This window comes from Ascaphus truei, chromosome 7, assembly GCF_040206685.1.
Source record: "Ascaphus truei isolate aAscTru1 chromosome 7, aAscTru1.hap1, whole genome shotgun sequence".
Taxonomy (NCBI): domain Eukaryota; kingdom Metazoa; phylum Chordata; class Amphibia; order Anura; family Ascaphidae; genus Ascaphus; species Ascaphus truei.
In genome coordinates this window covers 12,281,716-12,300,699 of record NC_134489.1, presented here as the reverse complement: position 1 = coordinate 12,300,699, position 18,984 = coordinate 12,281,716, and the positions used below count along the sequence as shown (strand labels likewise).

Genomic DNA, 18,984 nt, shown 5'->3' with positions numbered 1-18,984 from the left:
ACACACACACACACACTATGTGATGTATCAATATGTTGCCTTTTCTGCCTCTGAGCATGTAACCAGTGAGTTGCTACAGCAACCTCTGAGATTCTTCTCAGAATGGGCTATTCTGCCCTCCCCCCTGTCTCTGCTGACAGTAGTTTGTCCCATCTCACTTTTAGTGTGACCCTTGCTCCTCACTTCCTTTTCCACCCTGGAGACAGTGAGTACAGCACCCATCTCTGTTACTCTCCTATGGCAAGGCCATCTCTTTCTACCTGTTTCTAACTACAAATCACAACTACACACCATCCACAAGAGCCTGCCTGTATTTACTGCTGCTTTTCCAATAAAGTGGAGGAAATATTATAGGACTTGGAGTGATTTGGAAAGGGAGCTGAGTTAATGCTATCTGGGGCAATTCACACATCACACGTGACCCTGGCTTCAGAATAGTATTTGATACAATTTTCAAATGACTAGACAATTGCAGGGAACCCTTTAGGGTTGCCAGGGGAACCAATGGGTTCCTAGGAACCCTGCCTGAAAACCACTGAGCTTGCCATATAATAAACCTTTTGTGATGTATTTAGCAGTGTAATCTGCTTCCCTTTAAAGTAATCTAACTGTGCCAATAGTAAAGATGTGTCTGCTTTCATTTTTGAGACATTAATTACAATTTACATTTCTTAAGGGTCTCTGAATGGGGGAGGATTTGTCAATCAAATAATTTGTTTCGTGATATCTGTGCTTTAGCACATATGGCTCAATCAGAATGACTGAGCCACCTGTGCTGAAGCAGGAATATCCATAAAAACCCGATGACTGAAGTTGGCCACTCCTGGCTTAAAGGGTCAGTCCTAATTAGTGATGGGGATCAACAATAAACTCCATACAGTGATTACGAAATAATTACTACAGCAAACAAAAAGGGAGCAATGTTTTTTTCCCTACCACATTTCTTTATATAAAGCTGAATTATTGTAGTTTAGATATAAATTCATGTTTCTCGATTTAGGATTCTGCTACTTTTCACTATACAAAAAGCACCACTGTATAATTTATATAACATTACAGATTTTTCTTAACTTGAGACCAGTTCATTGAATAATGTTCTTTATTCTAAAATGAAAATAGAGCAAAAACAATAATAATAGTAATTTAGAGTGTGATGTCTGCGATTACTAAATGTGTTTGTGGAATGGCTGTTAACTGCCAAGGGAAACTAAAGGGTCCACGGTAAAAAAAAAAACACACACAGCACACAAATGTACAAAGTCGTCGTCATTAATTCACTTCGGTCCTAAATGGGACAGAATCTGAAAAAAAAAAGCTTTCAGTCTCATGTAGCAGACCAAAAAACAAACCATTTTGTACAAATGTAATAAGCCAACTGGCTTCCTTAAACTAATCTAACTGTGCGAAAAGCAAAAAAAACAACAACAACAAAAAAACAATGTAGCTGCTTTTGTTTCTCTGGAAATTAATTCATAAAAAATTGCATTTCTTCTGGGCCTCTGAATGGGAGAGCGTGTGCATGACACACACCCTGTTGTGATCAGAGCCTGTGCAATGTTCATGATTTCCTCTGGCTATTCCTATGTAGAATGTCAGCACGCGTTTATAACAGCAGCCTGCAACTACGCTCCAAATCTCTCAGTCATGTTGTAATCAAACAGGTACAGATGTGATCCACATAACATTTCCCACAGCCTGGGTTTCTGGAGAGAAATAGATAGTGGAAAACACCAACAATTGTTTAAAATGCAATCACAGTCCTTTGCCGGAGCAGCGAGTAGATAAGTACGCTCTCCCGTGGCTCAGGTGAACTCAAAATCGGGTTACATCTGCAAATTACTGCAAAACACTTTCACACATGAAGAGGACAGTTTAATGACAAAACAGCTGTGTGTCTCTTAGTAAATAAAACAGATCTATATCATTTTTTTTTGCAGAATTTACACATAGAAGAGCGGGCAACATCAGGCTCTTGGCATCATTTGATAAGCAGGCCTCTAGCCAAGCAACTAGCACTTTGCCAAGAGTATAAAACTCATCCCAACACCCACGGTGGTTTAAGTAGCACACAACAGGACTGCAAATTAAATGCACACGACACAGTTAAACATGACCCCCATCACTGCTCCTCAACATGAAAGAACGATTGCCTTTCCTCCTTAGGATACAGAGGCAGAGCATACGTCAAGATCTGGTCGTCTTCTTGGCAAACAATTGCAACGGTGTTGCTGTTCTCGGGTAACTCCGAGCTGGGCTGGAGACCGGCCTGAAAGAGACGTGGCAGAAAGAACCATGAGTAAGAGAAGTCAAGTTGCGGTAAGAAGCAGTATTAGAGTACCAAAATGAACTTATGGCAGGGGCCGTTTTAGGCCAGGCTACAGCCCCTAAATAAACTGTACTTAATATATCAAGAGAAGGTACAAACATTAAGTAATCTAGGTAAACCCTCCTAAGTAATCATAATCTGTGTGAAAAGTGAAAAATTACCCACCCATTATAATGTGTTGTGGAACTCCTATTGCTCCATATAACTGTTCCATATGTCCTCCCTAACTGCATCATGTAACTCCTCCCATTGCTTCACATACCCACTTCCTATAACGCCAACTGCCCCATATAACTCCTCCCATTGACACTCCCCAAACCAATACCTTAATACACTGAAGCAGTGTGGTGATACTTGCTTTCTTTTAACAGTGGTAACAGGGGCACCATCATATGATGGTGCCACCCTCTTGCCAAGTTGACTAGCAAAGAGTGTAAGACTGATCCCAACACCCATGATTAAGTAGCACACAATAGGACTGTAAATGCAATGCAGACGACACGGTAAAGACACATAGTACCACAACTAATTCACGGCAGGGGCTATAATTCATACTAATGTAGAACAGGAGTATCTGGAGCGCTTCCCTATAATGAACAGGTGGTATACAGAGAATGCTATATCCACTCTAATTTAGAGAAGTAAAAACACACAGGACGAAACAAAAGTATAGATCAAAAGTATTCAAATATACAGGCCAGACTTTTGCTGCTGCTCGAACTGGAAAAGGACCTTCCCTGGATCCTTACAAAATAGGCATAGGTAGAATGACAGTGAGCGCAAAAAAGAGAGCAATAAAGGTGAAGCAAAATTAGTGTGTCTAACAACTTCAAACTAGAAATGCAATGGATGCAAGGAGGGAGGGGGACTGGGGATAGGAACAAAAGGGGTGATGTTGATGGTACAAATAGCTGTATTCATAAACACTCACATGGCCATGTATGTAGGTGGCTGATGTATCTGTCACAGAATCTTCCAAGAAATGTGGCTGGACAAGTTTCCCCTCTTTATGTGGCACCAAGTCCCTTCTTTGCCTCCATGTATGATTAGGGAACAGAGAGCCTATCAGAGCGTTGCCAGTCTAAGCCAAAAAGCTCAGAATTTGGAATCTGACAAGGGCATACGCCAACCTGGCACCTCTGCCACTTGTCGGGCTGGCAAAATGGTGGTCCCGATGAATGGTGGCCCGATGACTCCCATTCATCCCAGGATGTGATTACTTGAGGCTAACTCCGCTGCCCAAATGGCTTCAACACAGTGGCAACCTCTGAGGCTTTCATGTCCGGGACCCAAGCAGACTAGATGGCACCAAGCTTGGTAGCCACATGGTCTCTCGGAACCGTGGACCTGGAAATCCCCAGCTCATATACTGTGCACAAGCACATACTTTTATACACTTTAATAAAATGTACTTTTACATATTTTTTTCTAAGTCCTTTGGTTATGGGGAATAGAATGAAAAGGCGTGCAGGTTCATTCTGACCAGCCTATTCCCCACACACTGACTTAAGACTTTTAAAAACCCTTGCAACATTATCTGTGGTTGGAGGACCCCTTTACCATTTCAGGGATACCACACATCTCTATGCCCCATTTAACTTTCTGGTCTGTGCTGAAGCAGGGAGTCTTAGCGGCGGGTCGTGCAACCGTTTTCAAGGGGAGATTTTGCCAGAGCAAAACGTACGTGTGTGTGCATAAATGCACATGTGTGAGTGTACGTACGTACGCACGTACGTGTGGGTGTGTGTATGTACGTACGTGCACGTGTGGTTGTGTGTACGTACGTGCAAGTACGCGTGCGTCTGCACGTATACGCGTGTGTCTGTATGTAGACACGTGTGATTTCCTAATTTTGTTCCATGTAGTTTGTAGGTAGCGTGCGAATTTCTGGCTTCCAAAATGTATAACATTACATGATCTGTTTTAAACCTCACCTGCCATTTACCTGGCCAAGCTTCCAGTTTATCCAAGTCACTCTGTAGAGAAATTACACCCTGCTTTGATTTCACTACCTTACATAATAGAGTGTCATCAGAAAAGATGACTTTGCTCACTATGCCCACATCTATCTGATTAATAAGTTAAAAAGCAGTGGACTTGGTACTGAACATGGAGGCACTCAACTTGAAAGTGAAAAGGTTATATTTAAAACATTTAGATCCACGATGACTGAAGCTCCGAACATTCTATTACTCACTTGATGCCATCATAGCCTAGGTCAGCTGTGCGCAAACTGGGGGGAGCAAGATTGTTTAGGGGGGTGGGGGGCACAGGCAGCGAGGCGATTTTGCCAGAAGCAGAGAGAAAACCGGTCAGTAGCTGCAATTTCTCCTTCAGCCATTAGGGGGCGCTGTGCGGCACAGGCTTTGCCTTGCTGAATGCAGTGTGAGTGAGAGAGTGAGAGAGAGAGAGACACACACTGGGGGAGGGAAAGAGAGAGACACTGGTGAGAGGAAGAGACAGCATAAATGGGGACGCTATTAGACAAATATCATAATATTTATTTTTAAGTGATGTCATTTGTGTTAAATACTTTTTTTGATGTGTCCCGGTTTTTACTTTTGAAAGTCTGGTCACCCTAGCTGGCGGCCAGCGTCATGGTGCGCACGGGGCATGCGGAGGTATGGCAGCTGAAGAGAAATAGCTCCAAAGAGGCATGCGGAAGAGCACGCCCCAGCGCAGTGACATCAAACGCGCTGCAGGTCTGGCCGGCACCGTGGAGTGATTGATGTTCCAGCTGCAGCTGCTGGGGGGGAGGGGAGGGAAGTTCTGGCGGGGGGGGGGGGGGTTGTTCCCCTTTCAGACCAATGAGCTGCACACCCACTGGTAGCAGGGCCTTCCAGCACCTGGAAGAGCCGGAGAAGGCCCCTGCCTCATGATCACCTATCCCCAGGGAGCTGGGGGGTGGGGCTCGAGAAATAAAACAAAGTTTGCTCACCCCTGGCCTAGGTGGCATCGTATGTGTAGGTCTATCAATAATATACATTAATAAAATGTGGTTTTAAGACTTGTGGAAAACTTTACAAAGCTACAGACGTAGCCAGCCTCTTGGATCCTAGTGATAGGACAGAATATTGTATATTGTGTTAACGCAAAATGTCACTTGAGTTTCCATGGGATTAAATGGCATTGCCAGTACAGAATATAAAACATCCAACCAGAATGCACCAGAGGGGATAACGAAGCCTGCTACATCGTGCTGGTAATCCCGCAGAGCACCTAATCAATTCTACTGCTATGGCAGGGTTCCTATATTGTAGATAACCGCTTTCGATATCATGTACAGTATAATTTAGAACAGGGCTGCGCAAACTGGGGGCGGCGACGGTTACAGAGGCCCCTCGCTCTTCCCCAAGGAAGTTAAATTAAATGCCGGGGGAGGCGTGAGGCTTCTGTAACTTCTCATCTCAGCCGGCTCTTCGGTGACGCATCGCCATGACAACGCAGCGTCAAATGGCAATGCGATGTCACCGAAGCCAGAGAGCAGGTAAGGAGAGGGAGGGGGTGGGGGAGCAGGGCAGGTTTGCGCACCCCTGATTTAGAATATTGCAGTAAAACATTTTATTAAACACATACCTAAAATTGTGTCCAAGAAAAAAAATAAAAATATGCTCATTACTAAACGTGAAACACGGGTTGAAAACCACTGATCTACATCTACCATCTCTTACATCTGAATGGAGCGGATGGAGTAGCTTTATAGTGCGCTGTCCTCTCTCACTTTTGCTAATGGACTGTGTTATGTTAATATTACCATGACGTTTAGCATTCAAGTCTGTTGAGAGATCCACCTGCAGTCTTCTACTAATGTAGGATATCTACCTACCCCCTCTAGAACCTTTAGCTTCTCCCCTGAGATGAGGTTCTCTTTTTTAAGCTGCTCCACCACACCTTCCATGACCTCTAACTTGGAGCAATGTCTTCTGTGTCTCTGTTGTAGTGCTCTCACCTTCCTCTGCAGATCCACGGCTATGGACACCAGCTGAGCTGTGGTTAAGCTTCCCTGAAGTTCATCTCGCTGTTCAAGGTGACCACTGCTTTGTTCACACACGTCCTCTGGCTCAGACAGCGCCTTGGCATGTTTTGACACTATAGGAACGGTGGATGCGATTGGTGCCGTGATGGCTGGTGACAGTACTGTCTCCCGAGAGGACATTATGGGTGGGAGGGGCCCCGTCTGCAGGCATGGGATGGCAGTGGCCGTTTGCATCGTTTCCAAATAGGCCAACAGCTCTGCAGGCGACATCTGTGCTGGAGCCAATGTAGGGAAGTCCCTTTCAGAGAACGGGTCTATGGACATGTTTTCAATCACCAAGGCCCCGTGGCTTGACATTTCGCTCATGTCAATAACAGTGGGAACCACTTCCCTGCATAGTGATATCACTCTGCCAGCATTTAAGTCACACTGCAAAGATGTGGAAGCAGTGTGTTCTTCTGATATTAGGGCAATCGGTTCTGCCAATGGTATCCCCTGTATCTGCTCCTCCCCTATTACAATGCCTCCTCCAATGGGCAATGATAGGGGTGATGCACCCTGCGCTTGAAAAGAAGGCAGTGCCAATGAGAGCCCATTAAAGGGCTCCACAATATGAACCAGGGGCACCAAGTTTACAGTCCCTGTGACTGGGTTTGGGATAGCAAGAGCATCAATACCCTTGGCTAAGGCTTCTGCTCCATCTATGTACACTTGGCCAGGTATCAGGCTTGAATCTAGGGTGATGGTCACAGTTTTTGCCTCCATGATTTCGGAAAAAGACGGTGCTTCTACAGTACCAGACCCTGACGCAAGGGGGACACTACCGGCCGCCTTTATGTTCTTCTGTGCAGAGGGCAGCTTCCTTGTCTTCGCCACGTGTTTACTGGTCTGAAATAAAACCAAACGTATTGATGAGAGTTGTAATTTGCATTGTAATACAGCTTCCTAGTGTAGGGCCACTTAGGACCATATTGACCGGTATCAGTCATACAGATTTATGTGTGCCACGGCGATCACTAACACAATTACTTCTTCGCCAGGCTTGCTGCTACTTTACAAAGGTATTTTTGTTTTTAAATCTGCTGGGTTAAAGGGTCAGCCCCAAGTAGGACTACAGTTACAGGTTTAATTGGTTAAACTTTTAATTCAAATATACATCTGCAAAGTTACTAAATGCTTCGGAAGAATTTCACAATATTTAGCTTATTTTCATATCCTTTCCCAGAATCCCTGGCTGCAGTGGAAGCATTGTATGCTAGAAGATAATGGGGAGAGGCAGGGTTGCAGACCTCAGATATGAATGTGCTCACAAGTGGTATTTTTATTTACTGTACGGCATTGGGTTTATGACACTTTTTCACCCAATATAACTTATATAATGTGTGCTTCAAACCTATCCCAGCTTCCCATTGCAAAGCCAGTATAACCAGTATAACCAGCCTCACACTGATGAGACCCAATAGGTCAAAACAGCTGTCTGTGAGTAGGTTTTACTGGCTATACACATCTTGCTGAAAAGCGGAGTAATGCGGCAGGCATATGCCTATAGGGTTCCATGTTAAAATGAATATGAAGCAAAAAGGTGACACTGTGCGTTCATTTGCATGTAATTTCCCAGAACCCCTTGCTGCAGTGGAAGCACTGTATGCTAGGAGAGAATGGTGAAAAGCAGGGTTGCAGACCTAACTGGAGAGATGTGAATGTGCTCACAAGGGGTATTTTTATTTACTGTACAATATTTACCTAATCTATCTTGTGCTAAGGCTGTTGGTAAACAATTGTATCTAATAATTTATCCACACTCTCTGTCCTCTGTGTAAAGTAATTACGATGCTAGAGATTATGTGAAATGATACACAGGATGAACAATTTGTATCAAATAAGATTAGAATTATTCAGAAAAAGAATAAGCAAACGATTTAACTTTAAATTGATGACCATAAAGTGATTTCATCACAGTGCAGAATTATTTTAAGGCTTTCACAGTAGAGAAGGTACTACATAAATAACTTTATATTCAGATGTAGCCAGTATTAATGTTCCCCCAAGTAATGCAAAATATCCCATTATAATCCAGAAAATCACAGATCTTCCATAGGATTCAATAACCGCAACACAGAATATCCACCCCAACCCCTTTTAATGTAACCATGTATTGTCATAACTCTGTGCCCAGGACATACTTGAAAACGAGAGGTAACTCAATGAATTACTTCCTGGTAAAACATTTTATACATAAATACATGCATACATACATACCCCACCAGAGGCAACAATAAAGCCTTCTACGTCTGTGTACCAGTTCTTATCTCAAGCTTACCGAACTAGCCTCAGCGGAGGGGAAGATAGTTGGAACTGCGTCTAGCTTCAGAAAGCGGACACCCCACCTATACTGAAAACAGGACGTTTTGAAGTGTTCGCTACACAAGCGGTGATGTTTGGAGGGGACAAAATTATCTTTGTTCATATTAGTCAGCCATTGCTGAAGTCGGTCTTTATCGTGCAATGGAAACCTACGAAAAGGAAAAAGCAGAAACAGGTTTTAGTTTGGGAAATTACGTCAATTTTAGGATGCATTACTTTTTCTTTTTTTTATTAGAATTTTATTTTAGAATTAGATAGAGGGGTTCAGAAGGGATGGGGGGGATGGTAATATTTTTTTTTAAATAAAAGTAATAATAAAAAATAAGGGGGGGAGGAGGTTGCAGCAATTCTGCCAAACAGTCCACAATTTGTATAATCCCAAATTTGTTCTACCCAACTTCAAAACTATGGTAATTGGCCGCTGTATCATGGTGATTCTGTGGCGGTTTTCTCACCCAGAATTCTCTGCTTGTCTTGTCATTGCTACTTATTGGTGGGATTTTAAAATGCTTGAAAACTATTTGATTTGCCTAATGAACTCCTTAATTATAATATACAAAATTAGTGAGGCACTAAAATGGGGAGGTAAAGCTAATATTTAAAGCAGCAGACCAAGCGACCAGTTAAAAAAAAAAAAAAAAAGTTTGAAGCAGGGGGTTTCCAGGGGAGAACCACATTGATTTCTATTGGCCCACATGACAGAGAGCTTTAAACTGCAGAGATACTGTACTGGTACTCCCTACGGAGGTGGGTTGGCAAGCAGTGGGTTCCCGGGTCTGAAATCAACGCAGTTCAGTCCCGGAGACCCCCAGCTTCAAACCTATCTAAAACCCAAAAAATTAATAATTGTCGCTTGGACTGCTCCTTTAAGGGCTGGGACCCGCTGCGCTCGGCGGCGCGGACGGCCGCGTGAGCGTTCCCCACCAGCAGGGGAATCCTCCCTAGCCGGTCCCAGTCCCCCCTCGCTGACGGCTCACTACGCACTGTGACGCGTCAGCCGCCAGAGGATTCAAGAAAATTGTGATCCCGAGCGGTGAAGCGTCACGTGGTGCGCTGATGAGCCAATCAGCGACGAGGGCGGGAGCGGTCATCAGGCAGCTTCCTACTCAAGGTAGTGTGTGTGTTTTTGTGGCAGAAGGGGGAGGGAGCTGCTTACCTTACAGCAGCCCGCAGCAGCTCCCTCCTGCAGCCCGAGCCCGTGGAGGGAGGGAGGGGGGGGGAGCAGCGGGTCCCTCCGCTCAAGCCACGCCCCCTCCCGCCCACCTCCCGCTCCCACTCCCTACAGACCGCATATCGCGGTCTGTGTCTGTCAGCGCCCCGCCTGTCTGCAGTGCAGGCGTGCTGACTGAGGGAGCGGGGCCTTAGCATTAGTGCTAATTTAATTACGTTTATGGAGACGTGTAATTAACTGTGGAATCCTGTCCATAAATGAACAGAGCTAAACCTGTCAAATAGCGAACAGCCAATAACCAGAATAACCTGAAATATATTCCTAAATATGTTAATGACTGGCTGCTGTTTCCTCTCCCAGAATCCTCTGCCTGCGGTTTATTAGCATCACCTTCCCAAGTAAAGGCAGTGACATTATTACCCTGGAGTCAAAACTTTATCTGATTCGATCTGCTACATTGTTGTATTCCTATCAACTTGGTTTTTTTTTTTGTTTTTTTTTACCCATGGCGATTTGTTACCACTACTGACATCACTTTGTACCACGTCACGCAATTTGAACCCTCTCCCTCACTCCTTGTGAAGTTATACTTGCATACCCAATCGCCACCAGACACGTACCCCTTCCCACAGTTTTACAACTCCATCATGTAACTTGGTACCTCCAGATCTTACCCCTTATCACATTGTTTTATATCTCCACTTTACAGCCCAAGCATGGGAAGTTAATAACACCCAATACCATAATCTTCCTTCTAAATCACTTAATATCCCCCTCTGCCCCCTTCATGCCTTTCTACCATGCCTCATGATTTATTACCACTCATTTATTTATATTGCCTGCCTCATGTAATTACTATGCCTCCTCAACAAAGAGGCTGAAGTTAGCTTCTTATTCATGAAAGTTATGTTCCAAGGGCGAAATGACTGTGCCATCTATTTCACAGCGTTTTGCCACAGCAGAGGGTCCTTTAAAGAGAACCACATTTCTATTTAGTCTGATCGAAAAGAAATTTGGCCATCAAAACAGGTGCCAAACTGGGCGTGGGTGCCAATATTTACCAACTTGAATAAGTACCTGAAGTATTTTAAGAGAGTTAAAGGACTTTGGGCGGCCATCTAATTAACCGTGATTATGGACAGGCGAACCCCTATATAAAGACGAGTTGCACTGTGCCTGGCCCAAAGATGATCTGGGCATCAAAAAAGGTGCCAAACCAAGCAAAGGTGCCAAACCAAAAACGTTTCATTAAGTAGCTGTAGTATTTGAATGGTTAAATGCCAGCCATCCATTTCACTGTGGTGATCCAATCCATAAAGCCTATTTGCATTTGGGCATCGAAACAGGTGCCAAACGGAGCGCAGGCGGCAATATTTATCAATTAAAATAAATAGCAGCAGTAGTTCAATGGTTACATTTCTTTGGACCACCTATTGCACAGTGGTTATCCACAGAAGTATACTGTGTATTTTTGTCATGTTGGATGTAGCATTGGGCTTTTCTGTCGTCTGTTGTATACATATGCCACACTCAATAGCACTCCATTTTGACACATACAGTATATAGACACACAGACACACACACTTTTTTTTGTGGGGGCTCAGGAGTTCCCAAAAAGAGCTTGCTGGTGTTTTGTTAACCTATTCTCAGCTGTTCCAGCTGTTGGAGGTTGGTGGCTCCTCCTTCCCAGGTTTTAAGCCCGCCCCTCCCCACTTCCCAAGTTAGTGGGTCCTTTCATTCTACTGGATATAAATCCAATGTGGTCTTTCTCCCTCCTAATAGAGGTAAATGAGAATTTTAATCCTAATAGAGGTATATTAGTATTTTATCTGGTAGTGTTAGGGCTTGCGAACAGGTGTCTGCCTTGTCGTGGTTCGCAAGCTTACAACGCTTTGGCCAAAGGGTTAAACTAAATTACCCTTTTTCAAGAGAATATATAAGTATTTTACTGTGTATTTCTGTCATGTTGGATGTAGCATTGGGCTTCTCTGTCTGTTGTATACATATATGCCACGCTCAATAGCACTCCTTTTTGACACTTATATACATTTATATTTTGTGGGGGCTCAGGGGTTCCCAAAAAGAGCTTGCTGGGGTTTTGTGTTTTGTTAACCTAGTTCCATTTAGCCAAGCCCAAAAATGATTTGTGCATCAAAATAGGTGTGAAACTGGGCACACCTGCCATATCTTTTTACAATTTGAACAAGTTGTTTCAGCATTTGAAGGGATACATGACTTCAGGCCACCTATGTCCCAGTGGTTATCCATAGAGGGTGGGTCCCTTACATAAAACTCACTTGTATATAGCATGGCCCGAAAAGGGGTTTGGGCATCAAAACAGGTGCCAAACTGTGCAATTTCAATATGTAGTGGAAGTATTTAACCGGTTAAGTTACTTTGGCCCACCTGTTTCACAGTGGCTCTCCACGGAAGCTCCTGCAGTATGTAAAACCCACCAAAACTGTGCCTGGGTCAAAAAGGATTTGAGCATGTGAACTGATGACTAATTAGTTGCATGTTAAAGCTGCAGTTCAGTCTTTTTTTTTTTTTTTTTTTTTTTACTTCAATAGTTTCATGTGTGCAATCTCTAATTACCTAAAGAACAGTATAGCTGCAGGTCAATTCGTTCTCGATGTATTGATAGGCGAAATTTGATGACATAATTAGTGAAGGGATCTGTTTATATTCTGCTTGTCTGTCAGTGGAAGCTCATGAATATTCATGAGCACTCCTGCACTGACATGTGCTAGAGGGAGGGCAGGGCTGACAAAGGGGTGTGCCAGGGCTTGTGACAGGACATGAAGGGGCAGTGCCTTAGCATATGGCTGTTAAAATAGAATACAAGAAAATTGGTCTTTCAAAGTTGTTCTTTTAAAAACAGAAAATGCTAAAAGTATTTTTTCTTACTACAGAACTGATTTATTAAAAAAAAACACACATGCAGGATATTGACTGAACTGCAGCTTTAAGAGCCAGTTACTTTTGGCCACATATCTTAAGTTCTAGATCCACAAATATTAATCGCCTCGCCTGGGTCGGCCACTAATATTAATTTCCAATTTACATCAACACAAGTATCTATGTAAACTTATTTCCATTTCTGAAAGCTTTCAAAAGAAAGTTATGCACTTTGTGGTTTCATTTAGAAGGTTCCTGCAGAGTCAGATCCTTATATTGCATCAGTTTATGGTTCATCTACATGTTTTAAAGCCTTTGAAGAAAATATTCTGCTTGCATAAGTCATTCTTTTTTCTTACTTTGAGGAGCGTTCATTTTTGTTCTGTATTAGATTTACATTGCGTACCAGTTATATCTCAATATTCTAAATCAGGAGTGCGCAATCTTTACCTGCTACGCCCCCCTACCTGCTTCCCTCCCTCCTCGCGCCCCCTCCCCTCCCTTACCGTTCTCCGGCGTCAAATGACACCACGGGGTCAAATGACACCGTGGGGTCACGTTGCCATGCCAATGTGACATCACATGGCCCCGCGGTGTAATTTGACGGCGTGTTACCATGGCGACACGTCGCCGAAGAGAAGGTAAGTGAAGTTGCAGAGGCCTCACGCGATCCCCCTGCATTAACTTAAATGCCTTGGAGGAAGAGCGCGACCCCCATAACAATCTAGTGTGTGCCGCTGTTCTAAATGATTGTAGGTAAATCAGTTAAGTTGGTTGTACATAGAAAAGGCACTTCTGTGGAGAACCGGTGTGAAATATGTGGGAGAGTCATTTAACCCTTGAAATACTACAGATATTTATTGAAATTGTTTAAAATTGGCATCTGAGTCAAGTGTGGCACCTGTTTTGATGCCCAAACCCCTTTTGGGCCAAGCTAAATACAAGAGCGTTTTACGTAAGGCAGGCCTGCACAACTCCAGTCCTCGAGTATGACAACCACTAATTGAGACAGCAGTGCTGAAGTAGGGATATCCTCAAAACCTGTCCTGTTTGCGGCCCTCGAGGACAGGAGTTGTGAAGGCCTGAATTAAGGGATACACACGGTGACATAGGAAGTCCAAAGTAATTCAACCCTTCAAATGCTGCTACACACAGAAGGGGAGCCCCCGCACAGCTGAGAAGTGTCAGAGTGAGGTGCTCACTAGGTAGGGTAGAAATGCATACACGAGAGAAAAGAAACCTAGTAGGTGAGCACTCAATCACAGCAAGAGTATTGTGGTATTATTAAAAATATTCTTTATTGCCATCAATGAATATAAAATAAAGGGGTTTAAAATTAAATCAAACAGCATAGACTGTGACTGTGATCAAAATAACATAGCTGGTACAGCAATGTTGATTTTACATATGGGAGATTATATGACAAGTAATCATAATCTCATACTATAAATGAACAGCCTATTGTGAAATAGAGTATAAGGGGCCAGTAATTGAAACCGCTGTATGGTAACTACCTCAACAGCCAGTAGTATCAATTCGTATAACTGAGGTAAATGTAGCTAAGTGACTATGAGCTACAATAACAAGGTGAAACTGCTACAAATATATGGTGAATGCAGATACACCTCAAAGTGTAAGAAGATACAAGACCGGCAAATGTGCAGTGTCCAAATCATTTTTGGGCACTGCCGAGCAGAGAATGTCTCCCTCCGTGGGAGCACACAGCCGCTATACCGTTAGCAGGGATAATGATATAATCGCTGCTGTGGAAGGTAAGTATGAGGAGGCAGTAATTACATAGGGGGGTATAAGTCATATGTAGGAATCAAGGAGGCAATTGGTGTCTACAGGAGGATAATGTCCTTGTGTGTTAGATAGGTTACATCCCTACTGCATGTGACAGCAACATCGTAGCCCAATGCAAGTGAGCGGCTGTGTCATTATGTATTACGAGTATTACATCCAATCACCCTTCAAATGCTGCAACTACTTTATCAAACTGGAAATACAAAGGCATAGTATGTGCCCAGTTTTGATGCACAAATCCTTTTTGGTCTGGGCCAAGTGCAACTAGGTCATAGGAATTCCTCTTCTGTGAGTACCCACTCTAAGGCTGCGGCTAGGCTGGGAGCGCGTCCTGGCACTCGCGCGACGTGACATGATGTGCTCAGCTTGGCCGTGCGATTCCTGGCCAGCTAGTTGCGCGCGACGTGCCGTCACGGAGCTTGTTTGCCCTCATTGGGCGAACCGCTCACGTGACGCATCAGCGAGCAGCAAACGTGCCCGTACCCTTGACAAGCGCATTCAGAATTACCACTCTGCTCGCACTAACCACGAGCACGCCCGCTTCGCCTCACCGCAGCTTTAAATAGACAGCGCAAATTAATTTAACTTTTGAAGTACTACATGCACTTATTCAAATTGATGCCCATGCCCAGTTTGCTACCTGTTTTGCTGTCAAATCCCTTTTTAGGTCAGACCAAATACAAATGCGCTTTATCCAAGAGACCCCAATCTTGTGGCAAAACACTTAAAATATGTGCCCCTGGGTCATTTAACCCTTAGGAAAAAAGAAAACGACGCTGGAGCTCGAAGAAACAAACATAAGCCGTGTTCTTTTACATCATATATCAGAAGTCCTGGGAGACATTTCTGGGTGTGAGGTGCTGTACATACATTACCATAGTGTAAAAGTGTATAAATCCGGGGGGTGGGGGGGGGGGGGGGCTGAGCCTGACTTCCAGTCCCCAGGATATACTCTTGTCACGTGATTTGTTAACCTCACTGATAACACATTGTGCCGCGCCACTCTCACTAGTAACCCATCATCCCCACCAATACAAGTAGCTCGCCCCCTTCTTCCTCTCACTTGTAGTACCTCACTCTCCCACTCTATCTGTAGTAGCTCACCCTCCTCCCATCCTCACCCCCCCCCCTTCTTACTTGAAGTAACTCATCCCCCCCACCACCTCTCCCAGTGCTAGATCACTCCCCCTCATCCTTCGTCCCCTCTCTCTCACTTGTAGTAGCTCACTCTCTTCCTCTCCTTCCTCTTGCATTCGGGGGCCGCGCAGCTTTTTGGCATCTTTATTGCTGTGACGGACGTCTCTTTCCCTGTTTTCCCCTGTGTGACGTCACCCACCGCGCGCCAACCCTCCGCGTCATAATCTCGCGCTCTCGGCGAGGAGGCACGGCGGCCATATTGAGTGATGGAAGCTGCCTCCGCCGCCCAAGCTACAGAGCGGGCCCAGTGAGGGCTCGCTCCGCTCGGAGAACCGTTCTCCTTGCACTAGTGCGCAAGGCGCTATTATCGCAATCTTCTGCTTCAGTAGAGCGTGGAATGGGAGCATTGCCCACATCAATCATGGTCGTCACGTCCTTGGAACGAGGCGTGAGGTCTATTCGTCAGTTGCTGTGATGACGGCGTACGTGCGAGTGAAGTATTTAACCTTGTAATAACTGTATGGGAGACACACATCATAGGGCGAGAGGGTTCGTGTAACTCCCACAAAGCTTTATTATGGTGTGAGAGAAGTCACCTTTCTCATATAAAGCTGTATTATGGGCGTGAGGGTGACCTAACTCCTATAGAGCTGTTGTGTGGGCGTCAGCTAACTCATACAAAGCTGTATTATAGGGTGTGGGTCACCTAAGTCCCATAGAGCTGAATGGTGGCCGAGATTCACCTAACGTCCAAAAAGTTGAATAAGGGGGTGAGAGGGTCGCCTAACTCCCATAGAACTGTAGTTTGAGTGAGAGGGTGCCGGGAGTGCTATGAGCTGTATTATGGGTTGAGCGCAGGGTTGCCACCTTCGACTGACGGTCAACCTGGAGATTTTTTTTTAAATGACACTGTGTTGCCATGACAACGGGATGCTATGTAACGTCACGCGGCGTCAAGTTGCCATGACAACGTGGCACCGCATGACGTCGTGACATCATGTGGTGTCTCATTGTCATGGCAACGAGCATCACATGATGCTGTTACATCACGTGAAGTTCCCGTTGGCATGGCAACGCAGCGCCATTTGACGCCGCGCAGCCATATTGACAGTAGTTGCAGGGGGAGATGGCGGGAGACTGCTGTTGCAGGCATATTGCTGCGTTAATGGTATATGGAATTATATATTACCTTACATAATTTCTATTATTTATAACTAACGCTGATGACAATTGTTGCAGACAGAGCCGTCGCTGATCAATATTAATTTATTACAATGGTTTCTCAGTTTATTTTACTTGAGTTAATTTAACAAAGACAGGGTTACCTCATTGCTATCAAAAGGGAGATACTGAAGCAGCTTTACTGGAGAGAGGAGGAGAAGAGGGAGAAGGGAGAGAGAGAGGGAGAAGGGAGAAGAGATAGAGGAGGTAAGATACATGGGGTGGTGTGTGTTCCCTAGCAGGGTTTCTGGGACTGTTACTGTGTTGCTTATATGTGTCAATCGATCTTGTCTAATAAAAACTACAACTCCCATGATCCCCTACGTGTGAGCATCCGCAGTAGAGCATAGGGCTGTGACCCGGATGTAGTAGGCAGCGAAGGGAGGAAATGAGTTCTGCACACAGATAGTCCTGTGAGAAATGCAAAGGATCTGTGAGTGATGTAGCAATGAGAAGTCACTTACTATGCTGCCCGCCCACCTGGAGATTTCAGGGACAAACCCGGAGCCCGGAGAAGGGGATGCCTGGGAGGTGGCAACCCCGGTTGAGAGGGTGAGCTAATCGCTGTAGATCTTTGTTATGAAGATGAGGTATTTTCCCATGTACAGTACTTTATAAACTTCACCGGTCTCTTTGTCACATGTACAGAGCTCTTCAAACTTAACAGGTTTCTTCTCTCTGTACTAATGCTGTCATTTGTTGAAGAGGAGGCTTTGTACACACTTTTTACATGCATAAAGGATTCTATTTTTGGCTCATAAGGCCTTCTATAAACCTACTCTAATCCAGAAACGTTTTGGGTGTTATAACTGCAATCCTTCTATATGTTGTAGATGGTACACTAGTAATGTGAAAACGTTATTGACATCATGACTGGGAAGATGGAGGCGATGTTGGAAAACTTGGATCATTTTGTCGAGGTCCTCGCTCTGTCCCGAAGCATTCATGTGAAAGACTGGGACATCTTAAGTGTGCAGCGAGCTTTCCAGTGGGGGACTTACTTCCAACATGTCCACCATCGCTTTGAAGTCAATGACCCCCTCAGATGTGCTCTTGAAGACCGCGTTCGGTTAAGAAGTGAGCAGCTCTGCTCATGCATTAAGAACTATCAGTTCATAACGTTTAAGGACCTTGGGCAGAGTGAGGAGATACTCTGCATGTCTCTTCTCCAGAACAAGGCTCTTCCTAAGGATGTCTACCAATATCTGGTGGCTCAGTTCAGAGATGGCGATAGAACGAGTCACAAGCTTCATTGCTTGAACCACATAATTTCTCAGAAAGCTGGTTGCCAGATGCTGCTTTCTCTCCCTTCCATAGTTCCAAATGGACATCGAAACCCTTTGGATAACCCAATTGTGATAACACAAGCAGACCTATTGAGAAGCAGTTTAGAATACAGAATCAAGACCTTAGAGGAAGACAAGCAGTTGGCTGTTGTTTCAGAAGTTTTGTATGGGATTACCAAACCTCAAGTATTTCACCTCTTAGCAGTTATGCTGACCTTTGATGATGGTTCCAATTTAGAGAATCTTGACTCGTTGTCTCACCTTCTCCTGGAATGGTTGTTGGAAAATGATTGCATATGGTCTGGCTTCTGCAGTAATCTAAACTGCCAGGTTATATCAAGCTTGAGTTCAAGGTATCCCAAAGTAAAAAGAGCCTACTTGGACTTATTAGCTAAATTGGGGGGTAGTATGGAACAGGATATCACGTGTGGAAAGTGGATCAGCAGCACTCCTGAATTGTCCTTCAAAATGCTCCTGGATAACTTCAGATGCATGATAAAAGGGAATGAACACCTCAAATCAGCGACAGAAACTACACTGAAGACCTTAAAAGCCCAGGATGGAAACTTTGATGTGCCTGGTGTCAGTATATGGACTGATTTATTACTTGAAATCGAGAAACGTTAATCATTCCTGTATGACTTGTGTTGATAAAATTAAATGTGTACAGCATGGTTTTCTGGTTTGTGACGGTAATTAGAAAGTAGACGTCTTTGACTTGCAACATTTAATTATAAATGAAAGATAATTAAATGAAGCTTGCAATTCACTGTATTCATGTATTATAAGAATTGTGTGT

General features: G+C 44.2%; 2 protein-coding genes across 12 annotated transcripts; one reads left to right on the top strand and one right to left on the bottom strand.

Annotated features, from left to right (window-relative positions):
• Positions 1-1,081: 1,081 nt before the first annotated feature.
• Positions 1,082-15,998, bottom strand: LOC142498718 (uncharacterized). 3 transcript variants are annotated; one of them, XM_075607024.1, is made up of 4 exons: positions 15,770-15,998; positions 8,623-8,815; positions 6,153-7,190; positions 1,082-2,266 (listed from the first exon to the last, which is right to left on the bottom strand). In XM_075607024.1, exons 2-4 carry the CDS (start codon positions 8,767-8,769, stop codon positions 2,120-2,122), a joined length of 1,332 nt encoding a protein of 443 aa, XP_075463139.1. In that variant the 5' UTR covers positions 8,770-8,815; positions 15,770-15,998; the 3' UTR covers positions 1,082-2,119. The 3 variants fall into 3 exon arrangements, with proteins under 3 accessions (XP_075463139.1, XP_075463138.1, XP_075463140.1); XM_075607023.1 differs by having other exon boundaries at positions 15,756-15,993; XM_075607025.1 differs by having other exon boundaries at positions 6,276-7,190; positions 15,756-15,956.
• On the top strand, positions 15,748-18,859 carry FANCF (FA complementation group F). 9 transcript variants are annotated; one of them, XM_075607031.1, is made up of 3 exons: positions 15,748-16,160; positions 17,021-17,106; positions 17,733-18,859. In XM_075607031.1, exon 3 carries the CDS (start codon positions 17,769-17,771, stop codon positions 18,810-18,812), a length of 1,044 nt encoding a protein of 347 aa, XP_075463146.1. In that variant the 5' UTR covers positions 15,748-16,160; positions 17,021-17,106; positions 17,733-17,768; the 3' UTR covers positions 18,813-18,859. The 9 variants fall into 9 exon arrangements, with proteins under 9 accessions (XP_075463146.1, XP_075463142.1, XP_075463143.1 ...); XM_075607027.1 differs by having other exon boundaries at positions 16,998-17,106; XM_075607028.1 differs by having other exon boundaries at positions 16,994-17,106.
• The last annotated feature ends 125 nt before the right edge of the window (positions 18,860-18,984 follow it).